Source organism: Trachypithecus francoisi, unplaced genomic scaffold (assembly GCF_009764315.1).
Source record: "Trachypithecus francoisi isolate TF-2019V2 unplaced genomic scaffold, Tfra_2.0 Lachesis_group8, whole genome shotgun sequence".
Classification (NCBI taxonomy): domain Eukaryota; kingdom Metazoa; phylum Chordata; class Mammalia; order Primates; family Cercopithecidae; genus Trachypithecus; species Trachypithecus francoisi.
The window spans coordinates 4,530,808-4,548,422 of record NW_022681473.1 but is presented as its reverse complement, the minus strand read 5'-3'; the positions used below and the strand labels follow the sequence as shown (position 1 = coordinate 4,548,422).

General features: G+C 52.6%; 1 protein-coding gene across 1 annotated transcript in view; it reads left to right on the top strand.

The window, feature by feature from the left end:
- The first annotated feature begins 2,309 nt into the window (after positions 1–2,309).
- The window catches only part of ANO1 (anoctamin 1), a 225,918-nt gene continuing 210,612 nt past the window's right edge, over positions 2,310–17,615 (top strand). The window contains exon 1 of the mRNA XM_033205187.1: positions 2,310–2,495. Coding sequence (XP_033061078.1) covers positions 2,447–2,495 — 49 coding nt within the window. The 5' untranslated portion in view covers positions 2,310–2,446. The remainder of the gene's footprint in view (positions 2,496–17,615) is intronic.

The window sequence follows — 17,615 nt, the reverse complement described above, 5'->3', positions numbered from 1 at the left end:
TTCTCCCCTGATAATTTATTGCAAACTTTCTTTTGCAAAGAAGACGTGTTGCTGCTGCCGCTAATAGCCTTGGGCAACCTTTCTGTCCCGACAGTATTTATAAAATGAGAGACACAGTTGGCAGGGTGGAGTTTTAGTAATTGGGATTAATAATAAGACAAGTGTAAATGTTTAAAACCCATTAGGAGGCTTTAAATGCTAAACAAAGCTTCAACTTGCTGGCATTTGCACCCTGGATGGGGCCTAGCCTAACCTCCAGCTAAGAAAATTCCAAGGGGAATTCTAGCAGCTTCAGCAAAACTCGGCACTGCCTGCATAGACCACGTTTATAGGGCCGTGATGAGGGCATAGATTTATACAGCGGAACAGCATCAATCTCACCTTCAAAACAGGATTTTTACCTGTCCCATGAGAACCCGGGCACTTCCCCAGGCACTGCATGAGGGTGGGAACTGCATCTACTTTGATCTCTTCTCTCTGTACCTGGACACCCTTTCCAGAACCTTTGGGTGCTTGGGAGAGGTTCTCTCTGAAAGCGAGAATGGATGAAAGAGGGAAGGAGTGAAATGTATTATTGCATCTTTTGCCAACGACGGTGTCTAGTTTACCTTCCTTGAATCTCTGAGGTTGTATAGGATGGATCCCCAGAGGCCAAGTAGCCAAGCAGAATAAGATTCTTGAGCCCAGAGTGAACCTCTGGGGAGGCCAGCAGCAAATGTGTACTCAGCTGTCCTGCCTGCTACCCCCTGGCAGTCACCCTGCCAGCTCAGAGCTGCCCCCAGCCCCTGGAGGGGTCTCCCACCTCCTCTCTCATGGCCCCACCCGATGTGCACACCTTCCCTACCAGGTGAGCAGCATATGTGCAGGGTGACCGTGCTGTCACCACTGTCACTGCTGCTAGGGCTCTGCCATCCCTGAGTCTATGATGATGGTGGACTGTCAAGCACGGCAGGTGGCCATGGGGGCTATGTGGGGCAGAGCCCCTTGACCACACCCAGCTACTGCTGCCTTAAACTTACCGCCTGAAAGAAGTGTAATGTACAATGTACCTTTGTAAGTGCAATGTACCTTTCCCAGCAACCAATACCACCAGGGACCAAGTGTCACTCTTTTTTTTTTTTTTTTTTTTTTTGAGACATAGTTTCACTCTTGTTGCCCAGGCTGGAGTGCAGTGGCACCATCTCCACTCACTGCAACCTCCACCTCCCAGGTTCAAGTGATCCCGAACTCAGCCTCTTGAGTAGCTGGGATTACAGGCACCTGCTACCACACCAGGTTAAGTTTGTATTTTTAGTAGAGACGGGATTTCACCATGCTGGCCAGGCTGATCTCGAACCTCAGGTGATCCTCCTTCCTCAGCCTCTCGAGGTGCTGGGATTACAGGCATGAGCCACCGCGCCCAGCCCCCACTGCGACTTCTTAAGGGAGCACATCACTGGACGTGAGACCCACCCGGGGGAAGCCTCTGGCCTGCACGGACCTTGGCCAAGTCACTTGGCATCATCATTCATCCAGCAGAAATTCATCCAGCACCGGCCAGGTGCTGACGCATCGGCAAGCAAACCAGGCCAGGATTCCTGGCCTGCTGGACACAACCCCATGACATGAACATCAGCCAACATTTTTTGAGCACCTACTGTGTGCTGGGATCCCATACTCAGCCTTCTACCCTCGTTACGTCATTTAATCCTCAGGAGAGCCCCGAGAAGCAGGTGCAGCTGTGACCCCGTGTATCCGTTGAGGAAACAGAGACGCCAAGGAAAGAAAGAACTTGCTCTGACATGTTTTCTTCCTCACTCCTAACCGGCTCTGCTGCTCCACACGGCCTCTCCAAAGCCCCTTCCCCAGGCCCGGGCCCTGCTGTGCTGCTTCTTGAGATGGAGATATACAGCTCCTCAGGGCAGAGTTGGCAAGAATATCCAAAAAAAAAAGGAGGTTAAGCACCTAACACTGGGCAGGAAGCAGAGGAGGCGCTCAGGGAAGGGCAGCAGGGAGGCCCTGCAATGGAAGTCACCGTTCAGGAGGTTAATGCAGGCTGTGAAACAGGGCCACCTGCAACCCTGGCTTTTCCAAACTGAAGCCATACCCTGGAGGGAGAGAGGGTCCTTGGGCACTGACCCTGGCTGTCCACAGCTAAGTGATCATGGGACACCCATGACCATGGGCGTGACTGGAGGAGGCCCTGCCCTCAGGGGTCTGTTGGCATCCAGGGGAAGTGTCTACGGGGTAATGATTAACCCACACGCACCACCTGGCTTTCAGCCTTCTTGCCCTGCTGACTCATTTTGCAAATTCCACTTGCAAAATTTGGGAGCGGCCTAGGAGCAGCCCCCACCACCTCACCTGAGATTCCAGCAGTGGAGGTGCTGCATTGCCAGGTGGGGTGGTCCCGGCATTCGGACCTGCCACTGGGAAGCCCAAAGCCAGCACGTGGGAGGCGAGTGGGATGGAGGAAACAGCGATGGAGGAGACAGCGCTGGACCCTCTGCTGGCCGGTAAGGATGGGGCAGGGGCCTCGGGGGTGAGAGGCGGGGGACAAGGGGAGCGTCACTTGCTGTTAACCCTACCCAAGCAGAACACCCAGCCTGTCCCTCTGGGACCCTGCAGAGAGCATGGGGAGGACCCAGAGAGCCAACTTCAAAGCAGTGCCCCACCCTGCCCAGTTGGTTGAGGGCAAGAGAGGTGCCCCAGGGTGGGCAGGGCCTGACAGCGGGTGAGTTGATGCAGGCACCTTCTTGGGTGGCAGACAACCCCTGCTAAGAACAATAATCACTCCACAGCTGCTCAGCCTCGGTATGGCGACGCTGCAGGGGGACAATTCTTCATCTTGGGGGCGTTCTGGGCACTGGGGAATGTTTACAGCATCCCTGGCCTCCACGCAGTAGAGGCCAGTGCACCCCTACCCTCTGTTGTGACAACCTAAAAATGTCTCCAAACATTGCCCAATGTCCCCTGAGGGCACAGTCCATGCGCTCCCTGGAGAACCACGTGCTATCTGTATCGCACATTAGCTCGGCATCAGGCTCCAAGCATAGCCTTCAGCCATGATCCACCTGAGCCTCATCAGGTCCTAGGAGGTTGGCCCGATGCTGATGATGGCTCAAAGCTTTGGGGCCAGGCCTTGCATTCCATCTCAGACTTCTTGTTCACCAGCTGGGCCACCCAGAGCAAGTTGCCTCGCCTCTCTCTGCCTTCGTTTCCCCGTCAGTAAGCAGAACTAGTAATGGCATCCACCCCAGAGGACTCTGGAGTAGGGAAAGTGCATAAATTAAAACATGCCAAGGGCTCTAAGCACAGGGCCTGGCACCTGCTAAATGCTGTCACAGCCCCAGTTCACACAAGAGTAAAGCTGAGGCCCAGAGAAATCCAGTCACTTGCCTGAGGGCCACACAAGTTGTCCGGTGAGGGCTGTGAGTAACCCTAGATGTTCCTCTGCAGAGTCTTCTGTGCAGAGAAAGGAGACGTTGAAAAGAGGGGCTGAGAATTCACAGTCCTATCCCGAGGGCTGCCCTGTTCTACCTGTGTGGCCTTGGGCAGTTCACTGCCCTCTCTGGGCCTGGGTCCCTGTTGGATGAGAGATTCCATTTTCGGCAACACTCATGGAGTGACTGCTGGGCCTGCTGTGTCTCGCATTGATCTTGTCTTAGAGGGACTCCTGCTCAGTGAAGGTGGGGTGTCTGAGGGTCGTCCTGGCATCAGGGAGGTGAGCGGGGGGCTTTGGGATACACTCTATCTAGCCGACCAGCCCCATCCTTCATCCCAAGGTTTATTGAGTGAATGAATGAACGGATGAGCAAATGAGGAAGCTGACGCCTTCCCCTGGCCCTGCGGGACCTCGGGAACACTGGCTGGAACGTCCTCTCCTGTAATAGAAAGCAGGAGGAGGAGGCCATTCTTGGTGCCTCCCTGAGAGAGGCCTGAGCCAGGGGCGGTGGTGGGTGGGGAGCTGCCTTCCTAGAGACCCCTTGGGCCAAAGCAGGAACGGCCCCCAGGAGTGACCCTCTGCTCTGGGGCCCTCTGGCTTCCTTTGGAAGCAAGTTCCACAAGCAGAGGCAGACGGGGCGAGCATTTGCAAAAATGAGCAAATTCACTGGAAAAGAACTCATTTTTATTTTTGGTTTGTTCTCAACGTGTCAGAGAGTGAAGACAGAGGGAGGAGGAATGTGAATTAAGCAATAAAATGTTTACCAAGGAGCCCTCAAATGACTCCAGAGTGCTGCCAAAGTTCTGTGATCCCTGAACTGAGATTGTCCGAGGACCCATTTCCTCTTCGGTGGCCCCCGACGGCCCTGCTGGGATGTGGGGATGTGGTGGCATTGCTCTGTCATTCCTCAGGCAGGATCCCTTCCCAGGTGGTCTGAGCCACTTACACTCAGAGGGCATAAGCACTTGGACCTCCAAGGGCAGAGGGGGCTCAGAGGCCAGCCTCCACCTCTTCTTCTTGGACAGGATTTCTGTCCAGGCGCAGCAGGGAATGGTACTCCTATGCCAACTACACAGCCCATGGACTTTGGACCTAGTTTTTAGTGTGTGCTGGCAACACAGGGCTGTCCCTTGAGGGAGCCCTGGCAGGACCCTTTGTTGTCCTGTTGGAAGCTGCACTCTCCAGTCTTCACTCCTTTGTCACTAACCTCTAGGTTCTCACAGCCCAGATTACAGCTCCAGCCTCTCCAGAGAGGAGCAGTTAGATATGTGGCAGTCAGTCACACTCTAGTATAAATGAAGCCAGCCATGGTCTTTCTTGGTGGCTGCTGCTGAATGGAGGTGGGATCCCCTTCAGGATGTTAGACAGCCATGGGGCAGCAAGGGCTGCAGGGCCACGGGGAGAGTCCCTCACAGGGGCCGGGGTGCAGGGCTGCCTGCCGGTGGGACGCTGTGCCCCTTCTCCTGCTGTCACCGATGCCCCAGGGACTCTACTTTGGGGCCGTGGGTAGTAGCCTTCCTCCTAGGGCAGAGGCTGAGAAGGGTAGTAGGAGAACCACAGGATCTGCTCTGAGATGTGGCTGGATCCTGGTGCTGGGACTGACCTGCGGCAAATCTAGGCAGTCTCTCCGCTCTCAGCTCCATCTTCCAGAAAAATGGGAATGAGACTCCTAGAAGGACTGGAGTCAAGTGGCCGCGCTTTCTCTGGTGATGCTCACCATCTGATGCTGGAGACAGAAGAGGCTTCTCTCTCTGGTTACTGCCCCTGTCTCTCTTTAGACTAGGAACCTGAGTGTCCAGCTCTCCTGGGAAAGTGTATCTCTCCTTCTGCCAAGAGAAGTTGTGAAATGCGGCTGCGGGGTCTCGGGGTAAAGAGAAAGAGGCAGTCTGGGAGCCTCAAGAGACCTGGATGTGGCCAGGTGTGGTGGTTCACACCTGTAATCCCAGCACTTTGGGAGGCCGAGGCAGGCAGATTACAAGGTCAGGAGTTTGAGACCAGCCTGGCCAATATGGTGAAACCCCATCTCTACTAAAAATACAAAAATTAGCCAGACGTGGTGGTGGGCACCTGTAGTCCCAGCTACTCGGGAGGCTGAGGCAGGAAAATCGCTTGAACCTGGGGGGCAAATGTTACAGTGAGCCAAGATCGTGCCACTGCACTCCAGCCTGGGTGACAGAGTGAGACCCCGTCTCAAAAAAAAAGAAAAAAGAAAAAAGAGACCTGGATGCAGGAGCATGGCCAGGATGAACTGTGTCCCTCCCCATCAATCAGAAAGGGGGTCCCGCCAGATGGGAGGGGAATTGCCATGCAATTGCAGGGGTGAGGGTGCCGCGTTCTCAGAGCTTCAGAGAGAATCCCTGCTAACAGGAAATGCAGACAAATAGGAGGAGAGGAAGGTGAGGGCAAGGGAGGGAAGGCTGGGGGAAATTCTTTCTTCCAAGGAGGTGAGGCTCCACATCAGAAGCCTGAGTAGAACCCTGCGGCCACAGTGTGCACGGCTGTAGAGAGTCCAGGCACTGTGCTTCGGTGCCAGCCCCAGCTTTGGCCTCAAGGGAAGGGTTTTCTCAGAGCCACAGGGAACAGCAGCCCCTGGGGCCAGGAGCTGGGCTGACGGCACCGTGGTGTTCACTTTCCAAGTGTCACCAGCCCCATGGATCAGTCCTCCTAGGAACGTCATGTTGGGAAAGTTCATGAACCATGGTCCTGACCGGCACTCGGCAAGCAGGGGCTGTTTGCTTTAGCAACAATTTCACACAGGTCTGAAGCGAAATGTTTCCATAAGGGGAACTCTGCGACCTCAGGAAGGTCACTCTCCTTCTCTGGAGTTGTTTGCTCATGTCTGTCATGATGAGGGAGGGGTTCAAACGTGGCCTCGCAGGGAATGGGGACCCAGGGAAGGCCTCCGTTGATTCTGCAGTGAGAGGCAGAAACGCCACCTTTAAAAGAGTGGAAGTTAATTTCTCTAACAGAAAACTTGTCAAGAGGTGGGCATTCTAGGATCCCAAGGCGGGTAGGGGCCTCGTGCAGTCATCAGAGACCCTGTGTTCTCTCAGGCTGCCCTCCCACACTCAGGACAGACATCCACTTTATGGCCCAAGATGGCTGCTTGGGCTCCAGTCATCACATATGCATTCTAGCCAGCAGGAAACAGAAAGGGCAAAAAGAGGCACTCTCCCTTCTTGGAAGCTGCCCACTGGCCTGAACTTAGCCCATGGCCACACCTGGCTGCGGAGAATAGGACCTGCAGTTTTTGTTCTGGGTTGTCACATGTCAGGTAAAAACTAGGCAATCTCTTACTGAGAAAAAGACCAAGAATAAATACTGCGGGTGGGGAGGAGAAATGTCGGTCTGTGACACAGGTTCAGGACAGAATTCCTATTCCCTGTGTGGGGGGGGCACCAACTAGCTAGAGACCTGGGGTTTCACTTCTTCCCTCTGAGCCTCAGTTTCCTCATCTGTAAAAGGGGAGAGTTGATCCCCATGGTCTCTGGGTCCTCTCCAGCTTAGACCATGTGCGATTCTACGTTCCACACGATTTGCCTCATGGAGCTTTCTAGATTCAAAGCTCTGCTAGGACGGGGAGTTCTGTGTGTTCTGTTCTCTGCTGTCTCCTAGAACTGTGCCTGGCACGTGGCCTGTGCGTTTGCTGAGCAGCTGAATGATGGCTGGTGTTTTAACAGGTTGAATTTGTATAAAGAGGCCACTTGCTTTTGCTCTTTTCCTTAAAAAAGAGAAACTTTTAAAAAGTTTCTAAAAAAACAAAAAACTCTTCATTTTTTCTTTTTCTTTTTACTCCTCGTCTTCCCTGTCTTCCTTCTGCTTTTTTCTTTTTTAGATACTCAGCCTTTTCCTCACTGCCTGCCCCCCGTCTTGCTTCCCAGACCATAGACTGGTGTTGTCGGAGCAGGCCAAGTACGAGAATCAAAGCCCACTCTCACCTGCAGAGCTCCAGGCCTGGGGAGGCCCGTGGGTGATGCTGGATGAGCTTTGATGCCAGTAGGGGTGGCCTCCCTATGTGCGCATGTAACTCAGCTCTCACGACTGCCAGAAAGGTGGCTTGTACCCCATCCTTATCCTACTTTGCAGAGAACCAAACAGACACTGGCTGCTTCGGGAAATGTCTCCCATTGCAAAGAAAAATGAAAGCGAGGCTGGGCTTGGTGGCTCCCACATGTAATCCTAGCACTTCGAGAGGCCCGGGTGGGTGGATCACTTGAGGTCAAAAGTTTGAGACCAGCCTGGCCAATACGGCGAAATCCTGTCTCTACTTAAAAAAAAAAAAAAAATTAGCCGGAAATCGCTTGAACCCGATAGGCAGAGGTTGCAGTGATCCAAGATCATGCTACTGCACTCTAGCCTGGGTGACAGAGCGAGACTCCTTCTCAAAAACAAAAAAGTGAAGGTGAAATCAGAGAAAGGGCGTTTCTCTGTGCCAGGGCGTTGACCAATAGGCTATGGTTGAAAATGCCGGCGTTATCTCAGCCTAAAATGTACAGTATGAGCCATGTGTGGCTAGACTCTCTTTGAAATGAGTGTCCAGTCACTTGAGAACACACTTTTCAGTCCTGCAAGTCATGAGTGCCACTGCAAATGCACAAGCAACTGGCACCGACTCAAAGATGAGACAACCGCCTTGCAGACAATGAAACGCCTCATTTCCTGGGGAGGGTGTACGGGCACGCACCTGCTGTGTACTTTTTTCCTTTGAAAACTGTAAAGGGCTATCATTAACATCCTATGTGTCACCTTCCTGGAGCTATGAAACAATTCATGATCCATTGGGTTTTGTTGTTAGCGATTTCACTGTATTTTGATAAGACGTTCCTGTGTAAAGACGCTGTGTCAACATTTGCCTGGAGACATAGTTCACAAACCTAAGAGGACTCGGGTCCCTACCCAGACGGCACACCTCAGAGAGTTCAGCTTGTCTTAAGGTAACAGCCAGCTGCACTCAGGGCCTCTGCGTGGTCCAGATATTCTTCCCCAGATGCCTGCAGAACTACCTGCAAGCCTCCATTCAGGCCTCTACACACACCCATCCTCAGTGGGACCCTCCCCGGCCCCTCTCTGGCGTTTTTTGTTTTTGTTTTTGTTTTTGTTTTTTGAGACAGAGTTTCACTCTTGTTGCCCAGGCTGGAGTGCAGTGGTGCGATCACAGCTCACCGCAACCTCCGCCTCCCGGGTTCAAGCAATTCTCCTGCCTCAGCCTCCTGAGAATCTGGAATTACAGGCGCCTGCCACTACACCCAGCTAATTTTCGTATTTTTAGTAGAGACGGGGTTTCACCATGTTGTTCAGGCTGGTCTTGAGCTCCTGACCTCAGGTGATCCACCCGTCTCGGCCTTCCACAGTGCTAGGATCACAGGCGTGAGCCACGGCGCCGGGCTCTGGCATCTCACTCTGTCCCTTCACCCTGCTTCATTTTTTCTTCAAAATTCCCTCATGATCTGGCATGATATATTTGCTTATTCTCTTTCTCCTGCATAAAAATATAATTTTCATAAAAGCAGAGACTTTTCCAAAGAATCACTGTATCCTCAGCACTTAGACCTGTGTCCGAAGGATGGGAGGTGCTCCAGGAAATGCTGATTGACTGACATCTTCACTTTTCTAAATATTTTCCACTGGCCCTGAGAGACTCTATTACACGGGAAAAATGCTTTGGGTCCTCCTGTCTGGGGATCTAGTGAGTTATTCTTGCCAGGCGGTGCGAGGCATCACAGAGCATCTACTTTATTGCAAGCCTTTGGATTCCTTCTGGTTCCAAAAAGGTTGTAAGGTAGCTTACCAACATGTTTTTAATTCCTCAAAAAATAAGACAATCTGGAAGTTCACAAGGAAAAATGAGGCACAGGGAAGATAAGGTTCAGAAAGTCAGATATTAAAAATAATATTTAAGGCCAGGCACAGTGACTCATGCCTATAATTCCAGCACTTTGAGAGGCCAAGGCGGGTGGATCACCTGAGGTCAGGAGTTCAAGACCAGCCTGGCCAACATGGCGAAACTCTGTCTCTACTAAAAATACAAAAATTAGCCGGGTGTGGTGGTGGGTACCTGTAATCCCAGCTACTCGGGAGGCTGAGGCAGGAGAATCACTTGAACCCAGGAAGCAGAGGTTGCAGTGAGCTGAGATCACGCCACTACAGTCCAGCCTGGGAGACAGAGCCAGACTCCGTCTCAAAATGATAATAATAATAATAATAACAACAATATTTAATTAACACTTACAAATGGCTACTATGGTCAAGACACAGGCTGTTCCACCTGGTTTTGGTCATGTGTTCTCCATGACAAACCTTGGGTTAGGCACTACCATGAACGCCCACTTTATAGATGAGGAAACTGAGGCACAAAAAGGAAAAGGCATCTGTCCAAGATGGCTGAGCTGGTCCAAGGCGTGCAGCATAGTCTCTCGGCCAGCAGAACCTCATGGCTCTTGGCCCTGACACCTGGACCCAGGGATGGGGACCCACCTGTGGGTGACCTGGAGCCCTAAGCAACTGCTCAGTGCACCTCCACAGGTTGTCTCTGAGCTTCCCAGCAGCCAGTTCTAGGAGAGAAACATGAGCCGTTCTACAGTTTATGGTGCCCGTGAAATCGGGCCACACCTGTGGCTCAGAAGGAAGATGCCGAGACCAGCAGCCTTCTGGACAGGAGTGTGAGCTCTGCACTCTGTGGATCAGGATTCCTGGCTGCAAGCAACAGGATCAGAGTCTGGTTCTCATCTGAAAAATACTAGGATGGAAAGCCCTGAGAGGCAGCTATGGGAGGGGCTGGAGCTGGAGGGACGGCGTCCCACCTCACACTGCTGCAGGACAGCCCCACCACTGCGCGTGGCTACCATGACCACTGAGGGCACCAAGGGAATCTGAAGCTGCTCTCTCCGGGCCAGAGGCTGAGCCTCTCACGGGCACACCCGATTGGCCAAACCTGGGTCCCATGTCCACGCTGTCCAGTTGGCCCAGCTGCCAGAGAGATGGAGCAGTGGCCTCCCTACCCCGCTCCCCGCAGTGAGCTCTGTACCCGTCAATCTGACACCAGCGGGGGATCCCCCAAATGGAAGGAGAGTTTGGTGCTGGACAGCCCTCTCCCCAAAATGACAAACGCCTTCTATGCCCTCCCTGAGGTGTCCCCAGAGGAGAGCCCCCATGGACCCACTAAGAACCGCAGGCCCTCACTGTCTTTGAAGTGGGGGATGAGGGAACTGGTGCCTTTCTGTAGAAAGGAGGATTCCAACCTGAGGGAGCTGAGCAAGCCCCTGAAGGCCACCCTTGGAGCCCCCTTCAGGGGTGATTTGGGCTCCTTCTAGCACAGAAGCTTGTGGGCTGTTGGGGTGCCAGAGAGACACCCCCTCACTTGGTCCTAGGAAGTGTACAAACCATCCTGATGGGGTTTGCCCCTCCCACCACTGGCAGCTGTGAGACTCTGTGGCTCTGGGCTCCACTTTCCAGGACCAACTTCCACAAAGAAGCCCCCCGGTCTCGGAACCAGAGCCCACCAGCCAGTGAAACCCGGCACCACCTGGCAAGTGGTATAACCCACATTTTAGCACAGCTGGTCCAGAATCCTATTGACTGGCAGGAGCATGGCAGTAGAACTTGGCGTGATTTTGTTTTGGTTGATGGTGTTGCACACATAGGTGAGGACAAAACACTCATGTACCATGCTGTGCGGAGACCCTCGGTGCCCCCAGCCCCGCCCTTGGCCTGGCTGTCCTCTGTGCCCTGGGGTGGGGGAAGCACTGGCCTTTAGGGACTGTGCCCGCCTGTCCCCATCACGTTCTGGGCCATGGATGCACTGCTGATTGCCCTTCACCTGGGCCGTGTCTCTGTAAATGGTCCTTTTAATAACTCCTGTCATGGGTTGAAATGTGTCCCCTTACATTCCTGTTAAGGGCCTGACCTCCAGGACCTCAGCATGTGACTGTATCAAGTTAACATGAGGCTGTGAGGTGGGCCCTAATTCAATCGGACTGACCCCTTCTAAGAAGAAGAGACTAGGACACACACAGATGAATGACCACGTGGGGACACAGGGAGGAGGTGGCCATCTGCAAGCCAAGGAAAAGGCCTCAGGAGGAACCAGCCCTGTGACACCTTGACCTTCAACTCCAGCTTTCAGCCTCGAAGACGGTGTCTGTGGTTTCAACCACCCCGTCTGTGGCATCTGCTATGGCAGCTGGATAAGACGAATGCAGAGCCACTGCAGAGAGAGTCACCTTGGCTGCCAGGCCCTGACCGGCACGTGCCATGACAGTTACACGATGGCTAAGAATATTAGGGGCTTGAAAGGCATCAGGCCTGGTGTCTGCTGGGTCCCTGGCAAGGGTGAGCTTCATGTTTATACCCCCGGGAGATGGCTGCTCTGCGGGCTGCTGTTATTCCTGGAAGACGGATGAGGATTCTGCTGAGGTCTCGTGGTGAGTGACGAGGCCAGCCCCAGGTGGTCTGATGCACACCCACTCTCTTCTGTTTCTCTAAGCGTGAGGGAGCTCATCTTGCAGAGCAGGGAGGTGGCCAACCAGCTCGCCAGAAATGGTATGAAATCCTTGAGGGTGAAGTTAAAAGAGGGGCCACGTGTAGCCCCCCAGGTGTCACCCAACTTGTCACACCAACCTTGGCTCGGGCAACCCTAGCGAGTCCTGTTCTGTGTGCACGGTCACAGTCAGAAGCTTCCAGTCCATCCCTGGTGGTCCCAGCCACCACACTCAAAGACCACGGAAATAGTCCACACGCTGTAAGCAGTCAGATGTTCCAACCATGAAACGTGGTCACGGGTGGACAAGTCTCACCCACAGCCCCAAGCTCCCTGCTTACAGCAAGGACCTAAGCACCCGGGGGTGCTGCCGACAGAGCAGTGTGAGTGGGTAGGGGCAGGGTGACCCTTTCAAAATGAGATGGCCCCCAGCCCTCCCAGCCTGCAGAGCTGACAATGAGCAGGCCATCAGCGCGGTGGAAGGGCGGCCCTCAGGTCTGAGGGCTGGGCATTGCCTGGCTCCTCCTCTGATGACAGATCAAATGTGCCATAAGGGGGACAGTGCCCATCCCTGCCAGGGTGGCCTGGGGACACAGACTTACCCTCTGATTTCAAGGACAGTGCAGCCAGCTCCTCACCAGGGCAGTCCCCCAGACAACTGCAGCCACAAGGCTTTGTGTGCTGAGACCCAGCGCCCTGAAGACGGGGGCGGAGGCCGTGGCTGCTCTGAGCGCTTTGGAGAGATCTGAGGTCGGGTTTAGCTTCTCCTTCTCAGATTCCCTTCAGATGTCTGGGAATGCGTTATCTCCCCTCTCCAGCGGAGGTTTTGTGAATGGTCCTCTCCTGAGGGGCTGTCATTTGCATACTGTGGCTGAGAGGGGGTCAAGAAAAGCTTCCCAAAGGAGGGTTTCTGAGAGCAGAGGCGGGGCGGTGTCCCCAGGGCAGCTCGGCCTGGTGTTTTCTTTCCCTGGGAACTGGCATCCCCTAAACCCACATTAAACCAGAGGGCGGGACCCTGGGGACAGACGCTGCTGCCTGTGCAAAGAACCTGCTGTGCTGTGCCATGCTGTGCTGAGCTGTGCTGTCCTGGTTTCTGGAAGGGGCAGCATTTGGAGCCACTCCATGGGCCACTTCACCAGGCTGCCACCTCGGGTCTGATGAAAACAGCAAGCGTTTTGTGGCAGAGCACCTCCGAGAGGGCCCAGCCCTGGAAGTGGATGGACTGGGTGCCTGCAGGCTACCTTCTGTGTTTTTTCTTGTCTTTTTGGTTTTTGGTTTTCTTGAGACAGGTCTGACTCCTGGTTGTGCAGGCTGGAGCGCAGTGGCATGATCTCGGCTCCCTATAGCCTTGACCTCCCGGGCTCAGGTGATTCTCCTACCTCAGCCTCCCAAGTAGCTGGGACTGCAGGTGTGCGCCAACACACCTAGCTGATTTTTGCATTTTTTGTAGAGGTGGGGTCTTGCCATGTTGCCCAGGCTGGTCTCCAAATCCTGACCTTAAGCAATCCTCCTGCTCTGGCCTCCCAAAGTGCTGGGATTACAGGCGTAAGCCACCGCACCCTACCCAGGCCACCTTATTGATTGTCCTATTTGTAAATGAATCTCCATGTGAGGTGTCCCTCTCTTCAGAGTTATTCTCCCATGGACTCCTGGATGGAAGCCTAATCTGTCTATTCAGGACGAACTGAATGATTCCTGTAACCATGTGAGGAGAAACCCCCCAAGTGTGTTCAATTACAGAAAGCACTTTCTCTATGAATCTACCATCCTCAAATAATGACTTACAAACCTATTTAGAGTTCGTAATCTCACCTCTGTCTTATTGCCAAGAGCCTTGGCATCGGTGCTATTTAAGCCGAAACAACCAGGCTGTGTTTTATTTGACCATATATTGAGTGTAAATATTTGCACCATTAATTAGAGTCCGTTTAATTCCAAAAACTCAAGTGATACAGGCAACTTCTGATGGTAAACAGGCCTCTAGATGTTAGTCATACCTGGAAGATTCCATTCTGAGAGGCCTCCCTCAGGCCTTTCATCTGTCTCAGCCCTACAAACAAACAAAGAAAGGTGGAAGAGAGGTCCAGGGCCTGCAGACAGATATGGAATGTGGTAAATTACCAGGGACTAAAGACGGGCTTTTTCCTATTATTTCCATACCCTTCTTATTACCCCTGGTAATAACATTTTACAACTGGTGTGTTGAGTGCACCCAGGCCAATTCCAGATTCCAGAAGGAGAAGCAGAACATTGGCATGGTGCTCCGGAAAGAGCTTTGGGAGTTGACCAGAAATCTCTAGAATCAGCTGGACCCGGATTTTAATCCAAATTCTGCCGCTTACTGGCTGCGTGGACTTAAGCAAGCCATTCTTCCTCTCTGCGTCAGTTTCCTGAGCTGTTAAGTGGGAACGATAATTCATACTTCATACGAATAAGACAACAGAGATGAAACTAATCAAGTGGTTATTTAATTCTAGCTGCATGGCATTGCCCAAGCTCTCTGAGCCTGGGGACTTCTCCCTACATCTTAAAAGGAAGATATCAAGTATGAGGGACTCAGAGTCAGCTCCCAAAACCTGCGTAACACACAGAAGCGATCCTCATTCTTCCTTTTCTTCCAAATGCAGCAGCCCAGCCACGAGTGCCCTGCAAAACACTTTTAGGGGCAAAGCAAAGCAATGTGAAGTAGCATGAGGACTTGGCCAATAGGAGAATTGCAACATGTGGTGAGAACGTAATTCAACTTGCACATCTCTTGCTGTCTTTCGGGGCTGTCATGGAGAAAGTCTCAGCTTGGTGCCAGGAGGTCCTTCATGCCTCCATAGCACACCTGTCTCCCTGGCCAACTGTGCTGTGCCCTGGTTCAGGGCCTCCCCAGGGTATCCCAGGGAATTGAATAACATTAGCTCATTCTTATGGTGCTTTCTGAAACTTCTGTTCATGGCCAGTGCTTCTTCCTCTCCACTTTCAGTAGTGATACTGGGTTCTTTAAAAGTAAAGTTCTATAAGCCCTAAAAAGGGAGGAAATTGGCCAGATGCGGTGGCTCACGCCTGTAATCCCAGCACTTTGGGAGGCCAAGGCGGGCGGATCTCAAGGTCAGGAGATCGAGACCATCCTGGCTAACATGGTGAAACCCTGTCTCTACTAAAAATACAAAAAAATTAGCTGGGCGTGGTGGCGAGCACCTGTAGTCCCAGCTACTTGGGAGGCTGACGCGAGAGAATGGTATGAACCCAGGAGGTGGAGCTTGCAGTGAGCCGAGATCACGCCACTGCACTCCAGCCTGGGTGATAGAGTGAGACTCCGTCTCACAAAAAAAAAAAAAAAAAGGGAGGAAATTTTGTCACAGGCTACAACATGGGTGAGCCTTGAGGACATTATACCAACTGAAAGACGCCAGTCCCAAAAAGATAAACACTGCATGGTCCAACTTATCTGAGGTCCCTAGAGCAGCCAAATTCACAGAGACAGAAAACTGGAATAGTGGTGCCAGGGCTGCGGGTGGGGAAGTGGTGAATGGGAGTGAATGCTTCACGCGCGCAGAGCTGGGGTTTTGGAAAATAAAAAAGTTGTAGAGTCCGGGCGCAGTGGCTCACGCTTGTAGTCCTAGCAGTTTGGGAGGCCGTGGCGGGTGGATCACGAGGTCAGGAGATCGAGACCATCCTGGCTAACACGGTGAAACCTCGTCTCTACTAAAAAATACAAAAAATTAGCTGGGTGTTGTGGTGGGCACCTGTAGTCCCAGCTACTCTGGAGGCTGAGGCAGGAGAATGGCGTGAACCCAGGAGGCGGAGCTTGCAGTGAGCTGAGATCCGGCCACTGCACTCCAGCTTGCGGATCAGAGTGAGACTCTGTCTCAAAAAAAAAAAAAAAAAAAATTGTAGAGATGGATGGCTGTGATGATTGCATAACAATGTGAAGGGTCTTAACGCCACTGAGCTGCACACTTAAAAATGGTGAAAATGATCAACTTATCTCATGTACATTTTATCACAATTAAAAAATAAAGTGTGGGCCGGGCGCAGTGGCTCACGCCTATAATCTCAGCACTTTGGGAGGCCAAGGTGGGCAGATCACAAGGTCAAGAGATCTAGACCATCCTGGCCAACATGGTGAAGCCCTGTCTCTACTGAAAATACAAAAATTAGCCAGGCGTGGTGGCGGGTGCCTGTAATCCCAGCTACTCGGGAGACTGAGGTAGGAGAATCGCTTGAACCCGGGAGGCGGAGGTTGCAGTGAGCCGAGGTTGCGTCATTGCACTCCAGCCTGGCGACAGACCAAGACTCCTTTACAAAAAAATAAAATAAAAAATAAATAAAATGTGACATAGTGAGCTGGGTTTAAAGAAAAATATGAAGGAAGTTATGACATAGGAAGATCATGAATCTGGCTCAAACCAGGAACTGGAGCTTGGAAGACTGGTATTTTGGGAAACGTTGGGTTTCTGCCTTCCAGTAGCAGAGCACAGACTCTGGAGCCGGGCTGCTTGTGTGCAAGTCCCACTCTCCCACTTACTGCTGTGTGACCTTGGGCAAGTCACTTCACCTCTCTGAGCCTCGGAGTCCTCATCTGTAAAGTAGGAACGATAGGAGCATGTGCTACGTAGACTTGTTGCACAGATTCGATGAGCCTATATTTATTAAGCGCTTGGAACGGGGCCTGGCACGCAATAAGTGCTCTCTAAGTGTTTGTTAAATAAACAGACTTGCCTAAGGAGAAGCCCAGAGAGCTTGCCTCATCTGTCCAAGGGCCCCTCTGCAAGTTAAGCCTGCTCCAGCTGCAGGTCCTCTGTATCAGAGCGCAGGACTGTCACTCCAGCAACAGCGCTTTGCTGCTGGGAGCCCCTGGTATCAGTGGTGAGCAGCTGCCTCGGAGGCTGGGCTCACAGCAGCTGCCCCCAGCCCTCCTCCTCCCCCGCTAGCCCTGCACAGCCACTGAGTTCTCTGTCTAACCCCACCCCAGCCCCTGCAGGCGCCTTCGTGGGCTCTTTCTAGTCCCTTCCAAAGACCCTCTGGCAACAGTCCAGATGGCTATCCATGAAGAAATGCATAAACAAATTGTGGTACACCCAGACCATGGAATATTATTCAGCCATAAAAAGAAATGTGATTCTGATACATGCTATAATGTGAAGCAAACGCCAAACATTTTGAAAGAAGCCAGACATGAAAGACCATGTAATGTATGATTCCATTTATACGAAATGTCCAGAATGGATAAATCCATAGAGACAGAAGGCAGGCCAGTGGTTGCCAGGGACTGGGGGAGGGGGAGATGGGGAGTGACTGCTAGTGGGTTCGAGCTGTACTCTGAGGAATGGGAATATTCTGGAACAGGATAGAAGTGTGGGTACTCAACACTGAGAATGCACTAAATGCCACCAAGTTGAACACTTAAAAATGATCAATTTTATCTTATGTGAATCTCACTCCAGTGAAATTTTTTAATGACAAAGAAGACCCCCTTAACCCTGTTGAGTGTAGCCACCAGGGGCCCCCCGTTACGCGCCAGATGCTCCACCTGAACCTGCTACGCTGGGCTGCTCCCATCCCTGTCTGGGTGCCCACTTCCCCACCTCGGTACCTCCACCCAGTCTTTTGCCAGAACCCCCTAAAAGTCACCCTCCACCTGGAAAAACCCACCCACTCTCAAATCACCCCAGGGCAGGGCCCACCAAGAGCTCCGATCTGCTCTTCTGGGAGCAGCCTCCACCT